Source organism: Natator depressus, chromosome 8 (assembly GCF_965152275.1).
Source record: "Natator depressus isolate rNatDep1 chromosome 8, rNatDep2.hap1, whole genome shotgun sequence".
NCBI classification, from domain to species: domain Eukaryota; kingdom Metazoa; phylum Chordata; order Testudines; family Cheloniidae; genus Natator; species Natator depressus.
Window position 1 is genome coordinate 88,348,528 of NC_134241.1, and position 25,797 is coordinate 88,374,324.

General features: G+C 41.7%; 1 protein-coding gene across 3 annotated transcripts in view; it reads right to left on the reverse strand.

The window, feature by feature from the left end:
* Window positions 1–25,797, reverse strand: part of DNAJC6 (DnaJ heat shock protein family (Hsp40) member C6) — a 91,479-nt gene that overhangs the window by 25,944 nt on the left and 39,738 nt on the right. For all 3 annotated transcript variants that reach the window (XM_074961586.1, XM_074961583.1, XM_074961585.1), the window contains 6 exons: window positions 11,794–11,944; window positions 10,674–10,723; window positions 10,405–10,553; window positions 4,931–5,053; window positions 3,026–3,159; window positions 311–505 (listed from right to left, as the gene is read on the reverse strand). In XM_074961586.1, coding sequence (XP_074817687.1) covers window positions 311–505; window positions 3,026–3,159; window positions 4,931–5,053; window positions 10,405–10,553; window positions 10,674–10,723; window positions 11,794–11,944 — 802 coding nt within the window. The remainder of the gene's footprint in view (window positions 1–310; window positions 506–3,025; window positions 3,160–4,930; window positions 5,054–10,404; window positions 10,554–10,673; window positions 10,724–11,793; window positions 11,945–25,797) is intronic.

Sequence of the window (25,797 nt, forward strand, 5' to 3'; positions counted from 1 at the left end):
AGTGGTCAGTTGCAACAGTAATGTTTCACACAGAACTACTAGTATAGTGCTGAAATATGCCAGGGGTAAGCCCCAGCACCTCATCATAGAAGTTCAGACAAGCTCTGACAGTCGAGTTTTAACACTGGGCATCAACTTCCCAGTAACATTTTCACTTCTAGTAACATTATCTTGCCCAATCAAATCAATCACAAACAGGACCCCGCCGCCGCGCCCTGCCCCCCCGCACAGCTTGGAAGTTAGATGTATTACAGTAAAAAAAAGACTTTTATTAGCATCATTAAGAGGTAAGAAAGCCATAGTAACTTACTTCATTCTTTCATATTCCTGGGAGGTTGTAAAGATTCTGGTTTCTCCAATCAGAATGTCACAGAAGGGTCGACACCCATTTCTCTGCTTATTGAAACAGGGGACTGGACTGAGACAGACTGATTTGATAGTAAGAGGCTTACAGTGAGGCTGGATAGGCTTTTCTACTATTAGATCACAAATGTATCCTAGGTATCTGCAACACAAAAAAAAAAAAAAAAAAAAGAGAGCCATTACCAAATGATCCCATCACTAGGGCTGTCAAGCAATTAAAATTTATCACAATTAATTGCACAGTTAAACAGTAATAGAATAGAATTTAAATATTTCTGGATGTTTTCTACATTTTCATTTCAATTACAAAGTGTACAGTTCTCACTTTATATTTATTTTTATTACAAATATTTGCACTGTAAAAAGACAATAGCATTCTTCAATTCACCTCATACAAGTACTGTAGTGTAATTTGTTGTGAAAGTGCAATTTACAAGTGTAGATTTTTGGCTTGTTTTGTTTTTGAGTGCAGTTATGTAACAAACAAACAAAAAACCCCCAAATCTACACTTGTAAGTTACACTTTCACAACAAAGAGATTGCACTACAGTACTTGTATGAGGTGAATTGAAAATTATTTCTTTTGTTTGATTTTACAGTGCAAATATTTGTAATAAAAATATACACTGATTTCAGTTACAATATATATGAAAATGTAGAACATCCAAAATATTTAATAAATTTCAATTGGTATTCGATTGTTGAACAGTGCAATTAAAACTGAGATTAATTGTGATTAATTTTTTTGAGTTAATCGCGTGAGTTAACGGAGATCAACAGCCCTACCCATCACACAATTATCACTTCTGTTTTCTATAAGAGGCACTTGGAGAGCATAAACTTGCACTGAGCTGTTGTAAAGTTCTAGGAATGGAATTTTGTCAGTATTTGTACAATATGCATTTACTGCCGTCAAGCCACAAAGCAATGTAAGCATTTTATGCCAATTCTGCATTTATAAGAATAAATAAAAATAAATAAAGTCTATACTGAAAAACAAACAAACAAAAAACCCACACATGGCAGCCTGTCTCAGAGCCCAGGACTACAGACTTGGTGTAGCAGGATTGTCTGTTTGGTCAGCAGGCCTAGGGGTCAGCACCCGCTTCTCCAGTCTCTTTTAGTTCAGTGTGTCCTGAACTCCTTGAATGGGGTTCAGCTGGATTGGCCTCCTTGTTGATAACCCCCTAGTCCCACCCCATCCCTGGGCTAGGCATAGGGGAATCTGGGGTAGTTAGGGGGACCCAGGCTCTCACTCCACCAGGTCCCAGCACAGGACCCTGAAAGGATGATAGCATTGTATGACCTACGCTTAGCCCACCTCCCCCACCCAATGCCTCAGTTTGAGGTGGGACTTCTGTTTACTTATAGTCCTTTGCTTTCAACCCCAGAGTCTCAGGGCTGATGCAGGTGACCCTCTGGTGCCCCTACCTTTCAGGTGATGTCTAAAAAGGCAGGGGAGGAAGACTCACAGCCAGACCTCTTTAATAAGAGCTTCTCCTCCTGTCTCAGGGCAGTGTTCCTCCAGGAAATGGCTTCTCTCCTACCCCCAGCCTGGGCTGCTGGAACTCTTTATACTCTTTTCCCCAGGAGTATGCTTGGCAGTACCTGAGGGGTGGAGCTTTCCTGACCCAGTACTGCTGCACCCTTTTCCCGGCCTAAGCCTTAGTGATGCTTTGGAAACTATCACACTTGGACTCATGCTATGGTGCTAAAAATAGCAGTGCAGACATTCCCACTCTGGTTCCAAGACCCACCCTCCTTGCAGGGTTCCAGAGTTTGAGAGGGAACATGTACACTACTATTTAAGTGCCGTAGCAGGAGCCGGAGTCTGTAGATGCGGGCTCAGAGTCCCTGCTGCCGGTGGTTTTTTTGCAGTGTAGATATACCCTTAGAGACCAGTTAGCTTAGCTCCAGCTAAGTGGATTGGAGGGTTTGTTTCTATAATGATCTTAAACAGCATTTTTAGAAAATAAATAATGACAATTCCAAAACTTGCCAGGACACAGCAATGCTGTTTTCAGCTTAACTAGGCTAAGAATCTTGGGGGTTTAAACTTTTGTTTCTACATATTTATCACTGCATTTTTTCTGTTCACTCTGTGGGAGCCTGCCAACAGGATATTCTTCTGTTGCAACACAAACCTACTGCAAACAAGATGTTTTTCACAGCAAGTTTCTGATCAGACAAACTGTAATTTTGGGGGAAGCTTGAAGCAATAGTAAGCCTTGTTTTAATTTTCTTTCAACCTAAGGAACAAAGCCATCATAAAACACACAAAAAACAAACATAGCCTTCATCTATTAATCCTTGGCCACAATTTGAGGAAAACAGCATTCACCATTCTCACTTTACACAGGGTGAGGCTAGGACACAGAGGCTAAGGAACTTGCCTGACCCTACATAGCTCTGGCAACGTTAACATGCTAGGACTGGAACTCAAGCATTCCAGGCTCCAAACCCCTTGCTTAATACTTTAGACCATCATTACTCAGACTATCACGTGGCACGTGAGCAGTTCCACTGACTTCCATGGGACTACTCACAGGAATGTTTGTAGGACCCAGGTCTGGACAGCTGAGGAGATGGGGACCACAGGCCTAAAAACAGTTACATGTTTTCAACTATGTTGAATAGTGCTTGCCCGACTAACATACTCTACCTTCTGTGGGATGGCCAGAGTCCTATTCCAGGTCTCTTTGAGTTGAGCAACTGAATAGCTGGGATTGGACTAGAGAAGAGATGACAGAAACAGAACATTGCACTGACCAGAACTGCTGATGCTGCACGACCATCCTGTCAGATAAAATGCAAGATCACAAATCAGAGATATCCTGTTAATTGAAGGGAAAGGATAGTCTATTTTAACCCAATCCATATTTAAAAGCGAATTTCAGCAAGATTTCAATGACATGGCCATATTAGAGCTAAAGGAGGAATGTCTATAGAAACTCTTGTTTCGGCGCTTTCATTTCTAGTAATTAACATTTGAACCAGACTAAATCCAGTTGATAGAAATAGATTCAGTTATTTTACAGAAGTGCATAAAAGAGTAGTTGAGTATTCACACAAGATTTTGAGGGCCCAGAAATAACTTCTGTCTTTGTATTGGAACTTTTGCTGTGTGTTTTAGTAATTTGTAGTTTGTAATATTAAACCACACCTGCAGATCTCGGGCTCACTGCAATCTGCTAAAGCAGTGATTTACCTTGATACAGGATTTGCCACCCCAGAACAGACTAAGGCTTAAGTATCCTGCTGAATATGGGCATGTGCTCGAAGTCAAAGGGACCACTCATGCCTTTTGAGCTTACATAGATCTCTTCTTCAGGGTTAGAGCTCTGTGTAAGCTCAAAAGCTTGTCTCTCACCAACAGAAGTTGGTCCAAAAGGTGGGTGAGGTAATATCTTCTAGTTTCTCGAATATCCTGGGACCAACATGGGTACAACATCATTACATACCTTGTGTTAAGCACTGGTTTAAGTACCTTGCTGAAGAGGGGCCCCCATATTGGTAACCTGCCTATCTTTTGGACTTGGCTGGCTGTACAAGAGAAAAATGCCCTTTGACATACAAAAAATTCATTTGGGCACTAAGCAGGTCTTGGAGCTCTGTCATGTTCAAGTCTTTTGGGTTGGGAAACTACATACCTAGAGAACTTATGTGTTTCTGATTTTCACAGTAGAACTGTAGTCAAATGGAGAGTGACACTATTAGGCTTAATGTTTATCAGAAGTTTCCAGATGAAATCTGCCTAGATCAAAGAAGGTTTTTACTGCCCAAAACTTGACAGCCCTGGAATGACAACCTGGGAGCCGAAAGTTAAACAGAACTCCTTCTGCATCATTATCAGCCATAAAGGTTCTACAGGCCAAAGAGTGTGATTGTGTAGGTGTCACTGACACAATCTTCAGCCTACACTGTCCTCAACATCTGTGCAATTACAGGGCCCTCAATGGGTTTCCACAAGGCCCTGGAAACACTACGTTGTTAACAAGTCTGTTGATGTACAAGGAGGGACAGAATGTGGTTCATCTTCCTTAGCTACGCTGGCTCTGCAGGGCTAACTGGAGTAAAAGCCATCAGACTTGTTTTTCATGGAAGTTAGTAGAACTGACTCAATACTCACAAGAAGTAGATCTGAGGAGTAAAATGTCCCTCTTGTTGGAGAGAATTTTCAGAATAGACCCACACTTCAATGGTAGTTTTAGTTATTCTTCTTCAAGCTCTCCTCCCCCAACCAAACTAGAAACTGCATTTAAAGTTGTGACAAACCATAACACTCAAAGCAACGTCTGCTGTTGTGTTGGGCAGAAAAGACTCTCAAACATATTGCAATACATAAGATTAAAGGCATGAAGCATTTTTATCATCAAGTTGAATTGTCTCTTTATATTTAAAAGTTTAGGTTTTCGCATACTGGCAGATTGTATAATGCTTATTCTCCTGTATGGACTTACCCTCATTGTATCCTTGTACAATGGTGCATTTTGTTGCTGGCCAGTTCCCCAGGGAAGCAAGAGTTTACAAGCAGAGATTTCTCAAATGCAGCTACCGGCTGACTTACCATGCAATGGATGACACACACATTTTTGGGGTTCTGCTGTAACCAGTTGTGCATGTTCTTACATACAGCATAGAGATTATGCAGACTGGGTGCTTGTCTCATTGGCCAGCTACATTCAGATACCTAGGAGATCACATAATGAACAAACGTAAAACTTCATAATCCCCTTAACTGAGACAGTTTCATGGATCTTTCCTGTCAAAAAGAGCATATCCCTTCCATACAAGGTAAATGATGTGCTTTAAAACCCTTCAGCCTCTTTTTTCATGCAGAACTCTGCTTAATGGGGAAGGCATGAATTATGGAAGGGGCAAGAAAATATCAATTTCATATTATGAAACAAAAAAAAATCTTTTGTCCCTGACAATACATTTTAAAACTGTTTTGAAATATTTAGCATGCAACTTGGATCATCCTTACTAACTATTTAAAGCACTGAATTCTCTTTGCAAGGAAGAGTTGGATCAAATTGCTGTGCTTTGATTATAGTTACATTGTAGTAAGTCCTGCACTAGGTCACAGGGTTGACATGTTAGCAAACTGGTTCTTAAAGTTACGGCCTGGTTTTCAAGAGGAGCTGAGCATCTCTTGCTTCCACTGACTTAATGGAGTGGGATTTGAGAGACCTCTGCAACCCTGAAGATCAGGCCACTAATGCCTGGACTCTTGTGAGAGAGAGAGAGAGAGAGCGCGAGCGCGATCTGATTTCTACAGCAATCTTTTAATACTTTGAGTAATTCTTTGTAGAAAGGAATTGGGTAATAGTTACTAAGATGTCAGCCAGAACATTATTCCTCAAATGCTAAGCTGTACAAACAAGCAAAGCATTTCTAGCTATCACTCATCCATATACTCTCTGAATAACACAGTTGTCTCAAGGACAATCTTTGCAGTGCTGTGCCAAGTTGCAGATTGGCTCGCCTTCCACAAACCTATTTCTCCATTTGGCTTATTTTTAATTGAATTGCTTTTTAAAGAGGTTTCTGGCCAGAGGTAGGAAGTTACAGCACCAAGTTCCACTCTGTCTGAAGAGCAGTTTTTTCCCCAAGCAGACATTTGAATTCTACTTTAGGAATGGGGGGGAGGGAGGAGAAGAGAAGATGATGGTTTGGTTAAACCTTCCTAAATACGTGGAAGTTCCTTAAATGGATCATATAACCACTTAAAAGGAGAATGATATAAATTTGTCAAGGCAGCTTACTCAGACTCTGTCCATAACGTCTAAGCAACTAATTTGGGTTGTATTTAGTTTGAACCCTAATATTTGTAAGGGGATCTACAGCAAGGCTGGAATCCCCCTATAAGAATGTATTGTTTTCCATTGTAAGCACCTAGCAGAGTATCTGTTGCTGCAGTTAACTGTCTATAACACAAATTCTTATTTTAAAGTATGTACAATAGTCAGAAATAGCCATTCTGCTCGGTAGCAGATGAGCATACATTAGGGAGTGCTCACATGAAGTGCAATGAGCATTTATTTGGCCATTCTTTTAGGTTATAATCATGCAAACTGAAATGCATTTTTTTCCTGGACAGTTTCACATCATGATTTTTTTAAAGTGGAGTTGCTTGGACAATTAGTCCTGATTGTGTTTTGCTGTTCTCCAAGGGAAGCTGTTACTGACAATATGACCAACGACCCATGAACTAAATATCCTCTAACTAGGCCTTGACGCAGCAGACTGTAAAGGCTCTGAAAAGCCGTTACCATCTATTAAGTAAATATGCATTTCCAGCAGTCCATAATTATGCATTTGCTTGGTCTGTAATCACAGGCCAGCAAGCAGATATGTAATTCGGAAATTTTTAAGTATATGTTATGTAGTTTTCTTTATTTGACATGCTACCTCAATATCATTAAGGAAATTCAAACACAACATAAAAATAAGTGGAAGTTGTACGCGGCTTTTGAAATATGGGGGCTTGTGGCCGTGTTTATGATACTAGTGTTAGGACAGTATCATCAGCTTGTTTTTATGCATAAGATTTTTATTTTGAATTTCTCCCAGCTTCTTTGGGAAACTGCTGGAGAAGCCACTACCAGGGAAGTCACTAGAAGAATGGATTATTAAAGGACTAATGAGCATTATACTGTTCCCAGTTACATTCTTCCAGGGGCTCTACATTTTGCCTTGCTTATTTTTTAAAACTGTATCCTATCTTCAGATACGGCGGCTACTTTTCCTCTTCAGAAGTCTGTGAAAGAAGAGGTGAATAAGCCAGTAGGAGGCAAAAAGGGTTATGGGAGATAAGAATTAACAGCAACTATGAATTTACAACATTTTTATATAAAAGATTTATTCCTCTTGAAAAAAAGGCTTAGAGAATAGGAAACTAATAATCCACTTTAAATAAAGAACAGAACAAGCAGCTACAGTGCGTGGAGGGGATTGGGAGGAACACCTCTCAGTTAGTCCTGTGCCAAAGCCTAAATGGAGAATAGTCATACAAGGATTTTAGCTCCTTTAGGATCGATTAGTATTTTTCCATGTATACCACATCCATTGCAAGAGCACCATGGAACAATTTTACAAAATTATGTCATATATACACCTTATCTTTCCTGCCTGCCTAGTAGAGACAGACTATCCCAGCCCAGAACCTTAAGATGCTGCATTTTGATAAATGCTATTTATCATTTCACCTCACGTCTTGAGGCAACAGCTAACAAAATGGCTAGTCAGTCTTAGTAGGTAACATACACAGTAGTAAATAAGAATATGAATACTATTTCCTGCCCTGCAGCATTCTTTCAATAGACAAGTACAGCAGCAATACTACTAAAATATTTTAAGTTGAGTGGCTGTAAATACAGATCCCACTGCATCTTCTATGGATACAGAAGAGTCCTGATGTTAGTCCAGTTTTTTTGAGCACTCCTCATCTCAGCCCCATTGCCAACAAATATACCTGAATTTGTAAACAAAAGTGAATTAAAAGCTCCTTGATTATTTTCACCTAACAGGTTTTCCTGATTCACTGACAACAACATGCAACACCATCACAGAAAGGCCGTTTACAAACAGAGCCATTTTTTTTAGTGATGTGCATTTTTTAGCCATGGTGTGCACACAAATGTAAATGGAATGGCTACCAGCGATCTAGACAGTGGCTGCAAACAGACTCTTCCGTTTACCTAACAACTATAGGTCAGACTAATCTCTTGCTACACTAGCTTAAGTTTAATAATTAATGTTGCATTTTGGTGGAAGACAGAGCTAGAAAGAAGGAAGAAGACTGCTTGTAAGAAAGGGCTTTGTTTTTTTGGGTTTTTTTTTTTTTAAACCAGTTATGCCTAACCTTGCATATCTACAGGGATCTCCAAATGCTTTAAAACCTTCAAGAAATTGTAGCCCAACACTTCTGTCTGGTATCATTCTGGTTTTACAGAGGAGGAAATGAAGGCAGAAAGCATTAGTAACTTCTCAAATAATAAAAGTAGGGGCAGAGCCAGATACACAACCCATATTTAACTTCCAGATATAACTTTATTTTGTGAGGGCAGGAATATCACTGATTGCATCAAGATTTTACATAACTAGAGAGACAGTTTTGCAGCACAGAAGTATGCTGGTTTATTTTAAAAGAAAACTTCTTTAGAAGCACCTTTGTTAGGATACCTGTTCTCACCACTTTGCTCTTTTAATTCTTTCTAAGAGAGTCTGGTGAAGTGAAGTGAAGTTTCCCTACGTACAGTACCAATACTGTAGGTGATTACTATGGTGACATTGCACCCCATATTCTTCATAGAAATATGGTTAAGATATACTTTATGTAAGATGGCTCGTGTAAAGTATCAATGGAAAGGTTATAATTTACTGAATGTGATTTTCCAATTTGTATACATGTATCATTTCTGTATCTGAAATTAGGAATATTGACTATGTAACAATTACAAGTGTGTATGTCTGGGAGACATCCACCAGACAACTGGCCATCACAGTCTTGATGGGCCATTAGGAAGAAACAATAAGACTGTAAGGATATTAATCTTTCTCCTTCCTTAGAGGTGTCCTGGGACATAGCTGTGACACTATCAGGTCAGGTGATAAGATCACCTGACCTAAAACACCACCCTGGACACAACTGGTACTTTTCCTCTGTACGGGGATCAAACAAAGGTTTCCTGCCTTAGGTAAATCCTTTTTAAGGCTGGGTTGATCTAGACTCTCCTCCATTGCCTAACCAAGAAGAAAGATTGCTGAAAGTACCTGAAGGGACAAAGGAACTAACCTGAGAGGAAAGGCAGGGGTGAGTCCAGACTGAGACAGGGGTCCAGTTGGTAAGAAGAAATAACTGGAATTCAAAGTCACAGAAACACTGCAACTTGCCTAAAACAACTTTTAGGGTGAGAAATTAGTTCTTGAAACTAGTCTCTTTAAGATCTTAAGCTTAGTATGCATGTTTTGTTTTATTTGTTCAGTAATCGGCTTTGTTCTGTTTGCTATCCCTTATCACTTAAAATCTGCCTTTTATAGTTAATACTTTTGTTTTGTTTATTATTAAAAACAGTTTGTGCAATTTCTAACTGGGGATGGGGTGGCAAGAAATGGTGCATCTCTCTCTCTTCACATTGAGGGAGAGGGGGAATTTTTATGAGCTTGTGCTGTGCAGATCTTTCTAAACAGCGCAAGACAGTATTATTTTGGGTTTATTCCCCAAAGGGGGTGTGCACGTGAATGTTGGGTGAATCCTCTCACACAGAGTGGACATCAGTCTGTGTCTGCAGCTGGGTGTGGCCCTACCTGTGTGCGTGTGCGTTGCAAGAGGCCGGAGAGCCTAATTCAGCAAAACAAGGAAGGGAATCCAGGCTGGTGGAGGAGGAGGGGCTCAGTGAAACCCCAGTACATGAGGTGGCATCCCAGAAGGAGGGGGTCTAACTCATCAGAACTACCCTCTGCTTTTCAGAGCTTCAACAAAATTAGCACCTGAGTATTATGCTGTTAGGCGGTCATGCAGATGGGAGCTACTTTCATTCATGCACAACTCTTTAAAATTGTAGTGTGTAACTCAGTCAGTATATAAAACTTAGTGTTAATAGACTGATAAGTCATTCTCTTAGAAAATTTTCGGAAAAAGTGCTTATTCCTCACTCCTCTGCAGCAGTTTCTAGCAGCTGTACAGGAGTCACGAGTAGCATAGTGGCAACTTAAGTACCCCTACAGTCCCTTCCATTGCAAGCTCCAGTGCAGGTACATGCCATAGCACAGAGCCCTCAAGGGCTGCTTTAAAACTTATGCCAGGGACTGTTTGAGGCCCTACAGTAGGCCAGAATCCAGGGAGTGAAATGGGCATTTAAAGCCACCTGTGGTCCCCATCTCCCTGAGCCTTCTGTGCTCTGCCTCTTAGGAGGCACAGAACCTGCCCCCTTTGTTTTGTAAGAACTCTGAGTGAGATTGCTTCAGAGACCTCTTGCTGTCTGTCCTCCAAAGTTTGTGATCCTGGGCTTTGGTATCCCAGAAGAAAGCACTTACCCGGTTATGAAACTTGGCACTACGATAAGACTTCTGTGACAAATTGAAGACTGTGTAGTGGTCAGGATGTCGTGAATCTAAGAACGTTCGCACATCTTCAATGTGATTCCTGAACCCCAGTTCAACCCCTTCAGCAGGAAAAGACATAACTGTCAAGACCAAACACACACAAGAGTGAGTATGGACCACAACAGGGTTCAGAAGTTGGTTCATAAACACAGAGTACTGCAGACAGCATGATTTCATTTACACAAGTGACTGACACTCACCAATGATTCTTGAGGTAACATAAGAAATATCTAGCTCTCCCTTGGTGTAACTAAAGAAAAGAAAGCAGGGGAGACACTTGTTAACATAGACACCTATATACAGAAGCCAAGACAACAATGTTTCTCCACGAAGACTCACTTCAGATTAGGAATGGATAACAAGGGGCGACAAACTACTTAGTAGTACACTTGGAAGTTAAGTCTAAACAAGACAGAATCAGAGAGTTTTAAAATATTGCTTTCCAACAATGGACTAAACAACCCTCTCTTTTTTATATACCCAGTTGTCTTTACACCATTGCCTACTTTTTATCAAAAAAAAAAAAAAAAAAAAAAAAAAACCACCCTCCACTTATCATCATCATCATCATCATCATCAGCTGCCTTGACTCCAATTTCTAATGGAAATTTTTCAGCAACCTGCACAGTCAGTCACTTCCACAGACACCTGAAAGCCACTCCTAAGATCATGAACAATTGCTCTGCCACCTCAGAGTTATCCCAGAATAGACAGTGTGCACCACAAGGCGGCACCAGAGCACAGTGCCTAGTTGAGGTGCAGTCAGCTGCAGTGATCAACAGCGTGCAACAAGTCAACAGAATTTTCTTAAAAGGTAGTGGTCAAGAATGGATTTAAGGATGGGAACAATAAGGGGGGCTAAATAGGGAGAAGTGAGATGTTAGCAAGAGGTTGTCATCTCATGTGGAACAGCAGATGGGTGAGGGAACAGAGGTCAGTCAGTCGGGAGAATTGGTATTTAAAGACAAAAATGGTCTTCGTAGGGTAGAAGTGGGATCGCATAAGGGATATAGAGGTAAGAGAGACTTGGAGAAGAGAATGGATAGGAAAGGCCCATCCCAACGTTCAGGATCTGACATTCATTCATCCCAAGGTTACAAATCTTGCTTTAGTGGCCTTAGCTTCATTTAAACCATATACCCAATTATAAGACCGATTCATTCATAAAAGTCACATCAAAAAGAAAAGCTTTCTAGATAACCTGGAAAAAGACCAGTTTCTTTTTCCAATGCCAGTTAAGAACAAAGTTTCCTTCCCACTAACATCCTGGAGCTACAGTATTTGTTTTACCTGCACTGAGAGGCTTTGGTTGTACTATACCTGGCAACAGATTGCATAACTTTTGAAGAGGTATCTTTTAGGGTGTCCTTAAGGTTATCCTTCAAGTTGCTGAAGAGTCGCCCTGCTCCTCCTTTCACCATGTCTAGTAAGCCTCCCCCATAGGTGGATTCCATGTCTGGCGATGATGCCCCTTTAAAAAAAAAAAAAAAAAGGCTACAGATGTCACTCATTCAGAGCAAAGAGCATGCTGCCAACAGGCACTCTGCTTTAGCCTCATGGTAACACAGCCGAGTGCTTTGCTTAAGATCAGGAAACAGGCTACTCTCGCTGGTCTCCAGCTAAATATCGATTTTCAGAGTCGTGGAAGCACTCCTGCTGGCCAAGGTGAAGATGTTTAGAAGTTGCTAGCGTTGTGTGCAAGGCATCAGGTTGACAGTCTATAGCAGGGGTGGCCAAACCATGCCTCTTTTGCAGTTACAGTGCAGCTCCTGAAGCCTCCCACAGATCCAACCCACCTACCATTTGGGGGGAAGCTGCTCAGGGCTTCTGCCCTGCAGCAGGGTGGGGCTAGGGGCTTCTGCCAGAGACAACTGCTGACTGTAAAGGGGCGGGGCGGGGCACAATTTGAATGTTCAGTCCTCCCAACAGCTTGAGACATACACCCCCAGGCACACTCCCCCTCTTTCCCCCCCCATGGCCCCTCCCTTCAGCTCCCAGGTGTTTGCTGCTGCCTCTCCATGCAGAGCTAACACCTGGGAGCTGCAGGGAGGGGTCACTAATTTAGCTCCTTGGGGAGAGGCAGCAAGAAAAGTAGCTGAAGCCCTGAGCCCCAGGAGGTGCCACCTGCAGGGCTGAAGTTTGCCCTCCCCTGGTCTATAGAATTGGCACAGTATCAGCAAGAGCAGAACAAGCTAGGCTACTTTTTGCCTTAACCCAGCCTCAGGATACAAGCAGAATTCAGTTTCCATTAAGGTTGCCCTTCCTATAACTGATTTCTCTACCATGAAATCTTTCAGACAGGCTAAAATATTTATTAGACAGCAACTCTTATCACAGCTGACGTGGTCACGAGCCTGAATGCATCTCAGAAGTCACAGGCTCCGTCTCCCAATTATCAATCTCTGAACATCTAGTCTCCTAGGAGAAATACAAACCAATAACTTTTCTATTCTCTGCCTTCCACCCTCCCAATACACGCAACATGCAAGAGGGGAGATAGTCGGCATCCCATTTCACAGACAGGGTATCTTAGGAATGGAGATTGTCATGGGGTTACATGTTCCTGGCAATATCCATTGTCAATAGGCAAGACAGGCTTGTCAATTTTACTGAGGGACAGCAACTAGAAGGGACATATTTGTGGGTCTTTTAAGCCATATATGTTTGTTCAGCACCTTGCATAATGGGCCCTGGACCAGATTGGGGTATTAATGTAATGTAAACAATAAGAAGAGGCATGTCTTCACAGTTGTGATTTAATGCTGTGATAAAGTGAATGTTCAAGAGCAAAACAAAACAGAGTATTAGTATGGTAGGATGCAATGTGTTCTTATACACAGTATATCCTTCATGTCACAAATAAAATAAGTGATTTGATGTTTATTTTTATTGTAATCATCAATAATTAAGTTGTGAAAAGCTTTGTTATGGATGCAGAATCTGTTAATTTCCAGCTGAGAGTATTGTTCTGGAAGTGACTTCCAATTGTGTTACAGATTGCAGTACACGGGTTCTTTTATTTCATTCTGCAACTGAACTGCAAAGCATCAGTCTAGCAAAAGATTTAAAAATCCTTTGATTATCTATAATTAAGGCTACGTTTTAGTCAGACAGTAAACAAAAATTCACAGCCTGTGATCTGTCCATGACTAGTATTATATACCCCGATTAAATCTTGGGGAGGGGGAATAGCCTAAGGGGTGTCGCGGGTGCTCTGGGTGTCGACACAGCCTTGTCGCTAAAAGTTGCGTAGTGTAGACAAGCCCTTAGTGTCCTAACCACTATCTACAAAACTCTGTTCTGTAGATGAAGAAATCAACAGAACTTCAGCTGTACTGTACCTAGAGTTCAACTTCCATTTAAAAAGAGAAGAGATCAGAATGTTTGAGGAAGGAATTAAGCAAATTTTAAAAAAAAAAGCTACACAACAACTTAGATCCAATTGACAACCTCTGCTAAAACTCCACTTAATTATGGTTTTCAAAACTGTTAATTAGAAGACTAATCAGTAGCCCTGGTGCAGTTCTAATGGAGACAATCAACAACCAAGGATCATAGCTGCGTTTAAGGGCACACCTCTCAATATAAGCGACTCTCTGAATACCCGAGGGAATGATTCAGAACCTAACATACAGCTCAACAGATGGACACATGCTTGGTAGGGACGCACAGTTTGTGGCATAATGTTCTTTCAGCATTCGGAAGAATCTCTATTTATGGGGGGGAAAAAAACTAGAATACAAGATCATTCATATTTGGCAATAAGCATCCTTCTTAATATGTGAAGATAGCAGGCACATTTTGCAGTGTTGTTTGCACAGACTGTACATTACCAGGGTGCGAAACTAGGCTGCTGCACAAGACCATGAGATTCCTCCCCCCACTCCCCCCAGGAAAGACCAATTGCATTGCAAGTGCCCATTTGCTTGTGCTTTAACAATACTAGAATTATTAAAGCTCATAAACATAGATGTGAAATTCAGTGTTAAAATCTAGTAATATTTTATTCTACAATGTTAGGAGTGTGCAAGTGTATCTTCATAAAAATAAACCCCTGCAAGTTAGACTGGTAGGGGTATCGCACCCGGCCTTCAATCCAATATTCTGCACATCTACTCATAGCAATCCAGTTAACTTTGACCTGGTGTTAAATTACTGTCTGGTGATCTTATCCTTGTTTGTGAAGAACCGATTCTTGCGGAGTATGAGATTTTTGTTCTGTATGCAGCAGGAAACCTTTACTAATTTCAATTATTGGATAGTCACTGAAAAGCTTAAGTATTTCAGAGAGATTGTCACTTGACAGCTTCTAGCTCTGTATAATTTGGTCATTATTTGCGATACAAGTTTTAGTCAAGGTATTTTGCAAACCATGACTTTTTACTTTTCCTAATAATGAAGAAACTTTTAATAGTGTTTTTAATGCAAGTGTGATGTGAAATGCTAGTGAAACAGAAGCTAACATGCCTCCCCTTTAAAAAAAATTGCATTAGCAATGACAATTCCCCCCCCATCTTCTCACTTTTAAGATTTCCACATTAGTGGCTCAGACTGGTAAAGTGACAGTTTGGTTCATTTAGTTGACAAGTTCAAACATTCATCTGTCAGAGAGAGGAAAAAGAATGGATTTTTTTTTTTTTAAACAGGCAAACTCTCATTTTGAAGACACCATGCGCCCATATGACCAGGCATACATACCAGCTATTCATAATATAGCACTGCTATAGTTATAGGCACCTTACCATATGGGATAGCAGCCACTCCTAGATTAACCTACAAAAAGGGGTGCAGCTGTTACTTTTAAATTTCTGCTCATTGCATCAGGTGTCTGCTTGGTTCTTGTCCTAGATAATCCCCGTGTGATAACCAACTAAAACGGATAAACCCCCATTCAGATCGCCCTCTCTGCTCCCCCCCCGAAAAAAGTTTAAGATGTGCTGCTGCTCCTGGCAGTGTCCTTTACGGTCACTTACAATAAGGCAAGGCACTCAGAATGCTATAGAACAGTTAAAGATATGAAAACCAGTGCAAAGTCAAATAAAAGGGAGCCTTCTAAAAAGAGTGGGCGCTCATGCAGGAGTGGACTGACTGCAATTGAAAAGGTGGACACAAAGACATTTTAAAAGGGGGAACAGTTCTGCCCCCTGGATGCCTCACAAATACAAAACACAACTCCTGGAATACTGGTGCACATTTTTGGCTGGGATGCTGAAGTTGCATCATACTGGGGAACCAGTCAATACACCTTTTAACCAACATAGATTCCTAGCCCAGCGTTTTCTCTTAGAGGGCACCAAACTGGTGCCGGGGGTCACAGGGAAAGCTCCATGACCCTAAATCAATTCCATCTCACCACTGCAAATATGCTGCTGTGGGTAAAGAGATGGGCAGCGCCTTGAAACTCACCTTCTCTCCCCGCTCCTGATACAGCATCTAAATATAGCTGGCCACAGGAGCCATCTGTGTACAGGATTAAAGGTGCAGGAAGCAGTGCCCTATTCCACGCTTTCTGCTTCTACTCTCACACTATCCCATTTTACTGTGAGAGCAGGTGTCCCAGCCTCCAGTATAACACCAATGGACCTCCCCGGGCATCAAGCAGCTGGTATCCTTTGGGGAGGGAAGGGACAGGAGGAGCAACAGAGGAGAAGACCAAAGAAGAACAATTAATTCAAAGTGGAAGGAAGACAAGAGGAGAAAGAGATCTGAGTCAGAAGGGAAGAAAAGGAACAGAGTGCTACTGAACCACAGCCTGGCATAACGGGATAGACTGGAGGAGCAATGGCCTAATGGATGGAGGCCTGAGCCCTACTCCCAGCTCAGCCACAGATTTCCTCAGTGACTTTGGGCAAGTCATTTAATCTACCCTGTGCCTCAGTTCCCCCATAAAATGGGGAATACCACCACCTCAGAGGCATGAGGAGGATAAAAGCCATTAATGGCCAAGGAGCACTGATGCTACAGTGATGAGGGCCACCTAAGTACCTAGACAGCGAGGTCTCTTCAACAGCAACACAAAGGTTAGGAACTACTGCCCTTCACTCACCTTTAAACTTCTTCTCTTTCAAGTTTCAATTCCTTTATGATCAGTCTTATCTTGCTTATGCTCCTCTAGAGCCATTTAATTATTGGTCTCTCTCCAGAAGAGGAAGAAGTCTTAAGAGTGAAAAACGACAACAGGCCCACAGCAGGTTAGTTAAACCTATTGTGCAAAGGTCACTGCTAGAGCTGGGACTAGAATCAGAGCTGCTGGTTCCAATCTCGTGCGCTACATACGAGACTACATCCTCCCTGAACGCAGGGTTCTTAAAGACACTTCTTATACAGCGTGTTTGCAGACAGATACTAGGAGAGTGACCGAGAGGATAGATAGAGATGAGTTGCCTATATTTTGACAGGAAGCTTCCACAAGCATGTCACCTCAGCCTGTGAGAAACCCAGTGTGCTAGGATGCACGTGCTGGCAGCAACAGGTGCAGGGCTAGGACACTTTCCCATTTCAGTAAGGGCTTTTTCTTATACCTTAGGAAGGAAACAAAAAGCCATTAAGCAAACAAGCATTTAAAATGCACTTTGCAAACTTCCAAGAGCTAGTCTGAATATTAATGTTGATAGGACAGTATTTAACTTGAAGTGGGGGGTGAAGGCAGACATGCAAGGTCAGGAAATTAAGCCAGATAAGACCCTTCATTCAGACAACTCACAAAACCAAGAAGTCCCCTTTAAGGCAAAGGCAAACAGAAGTACACAGAAAGAGCAAAGGAATCAGTCTTACTTCAGCTTACCAAGATCATTAGGGTCCTCTCCATAGCACAGCTCCCAGTCCAGGAACATTTTTCTTCCCTGCACTCTTGCACATGCTCTCTGCTCCCTTTTGAGAGAGACTGAATAGTCACCAAGCCTCCAGGGCTAACCCCACCCTGCTCTCTTGCAGATTCCTGCAAGAAGAGCAGACAGCTGTGGTCCTGGTAGCAAGTTAACCCTTTCTCACTCACTTCCTCCAAAGAATCAGGAGTGTCTTCCCTCCTGGTGCAATGTGGTCCATTTCAGAATAGGAGGGGAGGGATCTTTGGGGCTTTATAAAAATTACATAATACCCATGGATAAGCAATCACTCTCAGGGATAATTTAGTATTAGCAGTATCCAAAGAGGGAGTTACTCTACCAGAAGCACAGGCATAGTCACCTTAATTGTGTCTTAAATATCATGGCAAAACTTTAACAAAGGAGCTCCCAGGAGTATGCTCCAGTGCCGTATGCTGAGAAAAAATATCTTCCTGTTTCCCCTAGTGGTGGTGACTCCTGTAAATTGATGGCAGAGTATATGTTAAGTTATATTCTATTTTATTGCCACAGTAAATTTAAGTCAGAGCAGGAACTACAGATCAGTTCAAAAAAAATCAAAAAAATGGAAGATTTCCATTTTCTTCTATATATCAGTGCTGCTTTCATTCTGAAAGTATTAAATGCCCTAATGAATATACAGGGTTCCATGACAGAAGTCTGACACCATATTTAAAGGAGCTCAGCTAGTTCTTCAACTGACTTTGCACAGATATGTCAGTTCCCTGACCATTTCCAAATTTCTGGCTCTTTATGCCACATATTCCCCCAAAGTACTTCACTTTACAGATCTTGGAATTGCTTTTTCCTTAAATCATTACAATGGCAGTGTCAGGGACGTCATTTGTGTTTTGTTTTTAAAACCTCTATAATTATGATCCAGCACTTTTCTTCAACATTAAGCTACACAACAGCTCTGTGATATAGGCAAAAAGGGGTCTAATCCTGCATTCCCTGAGCCTCCAGAGCTACCAATAAAGCCAGTGAAGTTTCTGAGTGCTTCAGTATTATCCCCATTTTTACAGAAGGGGAAAGTTAAATTATGACTTGTTCAAGGCCAGAGGGAGTGTCAATGGAGATTAGAATTGAGGATTTCCTAATTCACTTCTTTCCTTAGACTATGAGTCTTGACGCTATCTTCCATGCTTATCACTTAGTGCCTTTCATCAGAGGATCTCAAGTCATTTTTATAAACATTAATGGAAAGATACAAACCCACACTTAAATTGTGAAGGTGACTGGTATTTCTAAAGGACACTTCTCTGCACAGGTGACTCCTTTCAGCCACTCATAATGGATAATATTAAGAGCTGCAAGTGCTGCATTTGTTAAATATACTCGCAAGAGTAGCCATCAAAATCTAACAAGTGTTAGAGATAATCCTTTACCCATGCCTACTTGTAACTGCAAATTGGAGGTGATCAGTTATATGCTGTGCACCTCCGAGATTCATCTAATTTAAAAGAGACACTTAAAGCACTAAAGTGCATGGTAGTTTTATAAATGGAACTCTCACACTGATGAAAGTTACCTGCATAAATCTCTCAGGCAGCCAGGAAAGATTAGACCCTAGGAAAACCTGCTTCTAAAGAATTAGAAAATTTGAAAGAAGAAATATTTAAGCTATAGCTTTTGCTCATTTGATCCAGCTGCCCTTTTAAATTTGTGTTAGAATCCTTCAAGTACAGGTTTACAAAAATTAAACCATGTATTGCTATTATAAAGCAATACCTGAGGTGCTCAGTCCCTCTCAGAAACATAACCCATGAGCAAGATGTGCTCTGACAGAGGAGATCAACAGAACTCAGTAATCAACTCCAAAGGTTTCATTCCTGTAGTTCTAGTAAATATCATCAAGACTTGCAAAGTGAACTTTTAAAATTGTACAACTTTTGCAGCTCTGTGATGTAGCAGCTTAGCAATGTTGCAGGGGCAGTCAGCTAACAAGCCAACAGCCTGTGGTTGCTCTGCCGTGACTGTATACAGCAGAAGAAAGAGGTTTGTTGCACCGTGGTCTAGTGCAGTGTTTCCCAAAGTAAAGTAGAGAGAGTGTACCCCTGACCCCCACCCTGGAGTGGAGGTGGGGGGGGGGAGGGCACAGAGAGGTCTCAATTGTTCTCCAGAGACTCAGCTTTCTTTAGAAAGAGTCTCTAGTTGTTAGGGTTGCAAAGAAAACCTCAAAAAAGTGACCTGAGTGGAAGTAATGCAGTGATGTCCACTTGGGTCTGCAGACAGGCTGAGAAACAATTGTGCTGCAGTGTGAACTGCCTCATTTTCCCCCATGCGCGCTAACTCAAATGCTGATGATACGGTACAATGTAAACACTGTTGATGTTTCATTGCTGGTCTAGGAATGCAAGAAGATCTACACAATCTACACTGAGGGATCCCTCATTTTGGGTAGGCCTTTACAGCACAAGCGGGAGCGCAACGGGTTACATTCTCCTGAAGTGGGGCTCCACTTTCAAAAGTTTGAGAAATACTGGTTGAGTGGATAATGCATTGGATTGGGAGTCAGGAGACCTGGAGGTCTATATCCAGCTCTCCCACTGATCTGCCATGTGACCTTGGGCAAGTCACTATCTGTGACAACTCTCTGCCTCTCACCCTTTGTTTTCTCCATTTTGGTTGTAATCCCTTTGGGACAGGGACACAGTATTTGTTTTTGCAATGGCTAGCATGATGAGTTCCAGTCTTGGTGGGGCATTTAGGTCCTACTGTAACACAAATAGGTAAAAAGAACGAGTACTTGTGGCACCTTAAAGACTAACATTTATTTGAGCATAAGCTTTCATGGGCTAAACCCACTTCATTGAATGCATGGAGTGGAAAATACAGTAGGAAGATATAGAAATATGTATCTACACAGAGAACATGAAAAAATGGGTGTTGCCATACCAACTATAACACGAGTAATCAGTTAAGGTGGGCTATTAGCAGCAGGAGAAAAAAAAACCTTTTGTAGTGATAATCAGTACGGCCCATTTCCAACAGTTGACAGGAAGATGTGAGTAATAGTAGGGGGAAAAAAATAAGCATGGGGAAATAGTTTTACTTTGTGTAATAGGTAAGGGAATACAGCCTTTGACGAAGCACAATTGTTGTTAATTTTGATCAGAGAGAGGGTTCTAACTGAAAGTTTTGATTAGCTGTAAAGTAAATGACTTTTCTGGGTACTGTTCTAGAGAAAGAGTTATAAAAGGCAGTGACTTATCATATTTCTTGGCATTAACACTTGTTTATGAAGTTTCATCTACATCTATCAAAGCACAGATGCATTCTCTCAGACATTCATCTAGAAATGAACCAGTATATTGCTGGAGCACAGTTCCATGTAAAATGGCCATACAGTAAGATCACCACCCAACTATTCCTTTATCAGTAAACATTCACGCTTTTTTGAAGGTTGCAAGTGAGACAATTCTCTAGGACAGTGGTTTTCAACCAGTGGTCTGCAGACCTCTGGGGGTCCACAGATTATGTGTTGGATTTCCAAAGGAGAAATCTGCGCCTCTATTTGACATTTTTTTAGGGGTCAGCAAATGAAAAAAAGTTGAGAAACCACTGCTGTAGGAAGCTGGTAACGTAACCAATTTACCTCTGTGCTACACCCCATTCTCTCCTCCCTCTCAAACCCAAAGTCAGGAATAAACAAGGAAAAAGACTTCTGACTTGACTGATCATGTCCATTTCCCTTCATAATGCAGAATGAGAGTCCACCAAGTCAATGACAAGTCGATGATTACAAATATAAGAATTGCCATTCTGGGTCACCCCAGTATCCCGTTTCCAACAATGACCAGTACCAGAGCTTCAGGGGAAATGTACAGAACAGGGCAGTTTGAGTGATCCACCCCATCTTCCCCGATGGGCTTCTGGCAGCCAGAGGTGTAGGGTCACCCCAAGCATGGGGTTGCATCCTTGCCAATCCTGGCAAATAACCACGGATGGATCTATCCTCCATAACCTTATTTATACTTCTGTCCATCACAACATACCATGGCAATGAGTTCCAAAGGCTAACTGTGCATTGTGTGAAAAAGTACTTCCTCATGTTTGTATTAAAACTGCTGCCGATTAATTTCATCGGGTGATCCCTAGTTTTTGTATTGTAAATAATACTTCTCTATTCACTTTTTCCACACCAGTCATGATTTTATAGCCCTCTATCGTATTCCCCCCTTAGTCATCTCTTTTCTACGCTGAGCAGCCCTAATCTTTGTAGTCTCTCCTCATATGGAAGCCATTTCATACCCTTGATCATCTTTGTTGCCCTTCTTTGAACTTTTTCCAGTTCTATTATATCTTTTTTGAGATGGGACAATCAGAACTGGAGAGAGCAGTCAAGGTGTGGGCACACCACATCCTGATATTAAACAGATATTATATTTGATCTTAGATGAAAGTGTGTGGGAGGAGGTTGGGGGAGAAATAAAGGATGTGCAGGCACAATCTAAAAATGGATCCCTAATCACAATTTTGTCTTAAATTCCTACATGATGGTGGTTTATAATTAATATATGATGGCACCAGCACCCCCTAAGCATGTTAGTTTTATTGTGGTAAGTAATTTATACTTATTCCTGATAACTTAGTCCTTCAAAAAAGGTTAATTACACATCAAAGCACCAGCCTGTGAGTATTATATATTAAGCATCAGTAGAGTGCTGATTCTGGTATGTATATGCTCACGACTGAACCTTCAGCTTCTGAAAAAGCTAGTGTGAAGTAATGTTTTCTCCACTGGACCAAGGAGTAAAATTGTATTTTTTCATGCTTTGAGCCTCATTCAATAAGCATATAATGGTTTCCGATACATTTAGCTGTTAAATAAATGTAAAACACGAAATAAATTTGATATCCCAAAATGCACAGAGCAACAGCAGTGTATAAATTCTATAGTCACCATGACACGGGTGAGATGAGATTTGAGGTGGTGGAAAGAATTGCAAACTACTGAGGCAAATTCAAGGGACAACTCAGAAAGAGCAAAGATATTGCAGGTAAAATAAGAATTTGTAATTGAGATTAGATTCCTCATTGGCAACAAGACGACACAAACTGAAGAAAAGCTAAAATTACATATATATTTAAGAGGGGATCAAGGAGTGATAGCGCATACCTGTATATCTAAGCTTAGATGAGGAAAGTTTCTGTAGTCACTGATTAGAGACAAAACAAAACATCTGGAAAAGTACAGACTGGGAAAAGACAGCATGGATTAATAAGAAATCATGACTACATCTGATAAGATCTCCACAGTGACAATAAAACACAGGAGTAAAGCAGTAGACACTTCACTGAGATTTCAAGAAAGTTTTTAATGTTATGCTGTACAGATAACTAGCAAGGTTTATAAAATGTACTGAAAATCCAAATTTAAAACAAGGTCTTTGTAACAGGTTAGTGCTCACTGGGTACAACTTGGGTAAAACTAGGCACATGGCAACATGGCAGAGAACTTCATTACATCCACTTTTTATGCATACTTTACATCACCAGGTGTAAAGATGTCACAAATATACATCTGCTGTATTGACTCCCTGAGCAGGGAGACTGGAGCATCTGCGTGAGTGTCAGGAATGAGGCCCTGCAGCTGCATCTGTCCATTCATCAGGCAGTCAATGAGCACAGTTGGGCGACAGCAGGACCACCTGATTGGCTAAGGCAGTCAGGTGGCTTGCTCTTCAGCAAAGCAGCTGCACAGGATCAGGGCTACTCAATGTACACACCTGTGAATTCTCTGCCTCCCTATGCTCATCTCATCCCAACCCCTGCTCCTGCCTAGATGTGCCCTGCACCCAATCACACTCCAGTCCTGCCTTTGCCATCTCCAGATAATCTGGTTCTACCCTTCGAGTCAGCGCCAGGCATCACAGCTGGTCTCAAACCTTGCCTCTGGCATTTGGACTCTGACCACTAGGCCTGACAATGAGACAAAGTACCTTAGACATGGACAAATGAAAACTTAAACACTAGGTAAAAAAGACCAGTATTCAGACACTAATTCAAGAAAGGGAATGGGGCAGGGAAGATGCCACCAAGCAGGAACTTGAAGTTCAATTTTAATATTAGCCAATGGTTAAGAAAATCAAGTATACACTGAGATGTATAGAGAGATGATTAGATCACAAATCCCATGAGATTATAACAGTGTTAAAACAGCTGGCACTCCTTCATCTGGAGAATTGTGCACCATTTGGCCATTTTACAATAATCATCTTGAAGACAGTAAAGTTTAAAGACAGAAGAATAAAGGGTCTTGAGTATAGGGGGAAGCTAAATTCATTAGAAGAGGGTTGATAGTACAGGGTAATGATTGAGGTGCATGCAGCTCACCAACTATTGAATGGAAAGGAAATGCTCCTTCACTAAGCTGTTAAAGAGTCTTCAACTATCCCTCAATGCCTCATTGTCAGGAGACTGGGCCACAGGTAGCCAAGAGGGTTTTTAAGTGGCTGAGGAGCCCAATTCTTGCCCTGCAGATTTTCCCACAGAGTGACAGGGTCAGGAACATAAAAAAAGATACAGAATAATTTTTTTCTAAGTAGGTAATTAGTATAAGAAACAGACAAAGTGGCAATAATAGAAATTGCATAAAGAATGCTAGTGGGAGGGTGACACACTACAGGATACAAACACTGGCTGAGAAGGTCGAGGGGCCAGTATGAGCTGCAGGCTCTTCTGAAATGTGATGAATGTACCCAATCTGTATAACTGTCTACGAGTGTATTTGAAAGTTTTATAATTAAATGTGTACCTGGCTAAAGTGAATAATCATACATGGTCATTGTAGGAGGTCTGAGGGGATTCACGGACGTCAATGAGAAACTGAATTCTAGCAACATGCTACTGTTCGCATATGTTAAGGCTGCCTCCAACGTACACTACCCCATTTTACTGAAGAACAGCATTTTAAGCCCTTCCTACACTCTTAAGGCCCGAATTCCTCTCTTTTCCTGAATGTACAACCACATTCACAGCCTTTCAGCAACTGAAGCATACTGGTGTCATAGAATCATAGGACTGGAGGGACCTCGAGAGGTCATCTAGTCCAGCCTCCTGCATACATGGCAGGACTAAGTATTATCTAGACCATTCCTGACAGGTGTTTGTCTAGCCTGCTCTTAAAAATTTCCAGTGATGGAGATTCCACAACCTCCCGAGGCAATTTATTCCAGTGCTTAACCACTCTGACAGGAAGTTTTTCCTAATGTTCAACCTAAACCGCCCTTGCTGCAATTTAAGCACATTGCTAATTTACATGACAAATGTGTGGGTCTATCATGTAGCACCACACTGGCGATTCAGCCCTTAACTACCGCACACTGAAGCAGGAAAGTGTTTGCTGCATTGTGCTAAGTTTTAACCAGGTCAGCGGATTTCCCTCTGTGTTTTAGCCAGTGATGTGGCCTGTAAGTAACATTACACATACTTCAGTTACAGTGAAGCCACCCATATATACAAACACATACACAATCTATTTCATGCAATATAGCCAAGATTCCAAATTGGTTTGGAAGCAGCAAATTGAAGGGGTGTAGGCACAGTACTCACCAGGCTAGGTCTCTGGTAGGGTAGCTCTCAAGTTAGGCCATGTCTACACTTGCACACTTCCCTGGCTACTTTTCCATGTACTGCTAGCCCATGTACTTTGTGCCTGCACCAAGTGTCCACGTATGCTGTGCTGGGGCACAAGTATAGACTGGGAACAGGCGTATTCCCACATACACATTGCTCCTTTTCAGGACCTGATGATAGCACTACCATTTCAGGGACAGTGTCCCAGAATCCTCTGCATCACTGGAGACACTCTGGGAACTGCCTTGCTGTGTGTTGCTGGTACTGTATGTCGCCTTCACACATTTTGCAACGGCAGCTCCCAGTTCTCTCCCCCCTCTGCCAAACCACATTGGAAGACATCAAGCACGTCCAGAATTATGTCATTCTGCTACTGCTCGTGGGACAAATGTTCATGTGGTCCAGTACTGGCTGCTGGATGGAATGGGTCCAGAAATATTTGAGATGCCAAAAACGGCTGACCAAGGGGCTGAATGATAATCCACTGCAGTCCCACGGAACAGATATCTTCAGTGCTGGGATTGCAATAGTATGCCCATAGGTGGACCGCTGTTTCTGGTCCTGAAGAACCAGCACAGTGTGGTGGGACCACATTATCTTGGAGTCCTGGGATGATGACCAGTAGCTGCATAACTTCCAAATGAGAAAACAGACCTTCATGGAGCTGTGCAAGCAGCCTGCACCAACGCTCCAGTGCCAGCCCACTCATTCTTGGAAATGCATACCACTCCAGAAGCAGGTAGTGATTGCCCCTTGGAAGCTAACACCTGACAGCTACCGGTCAGTTCCAAACCATTTTGGAGTTGGGAAGTCAACTGTTGGGATGGTGGATGTGCAGGTTGGCTATACTGTCCATACTGTAATCTATCCACAGGTGGTTACCATAACTGAAGTCCCTGAA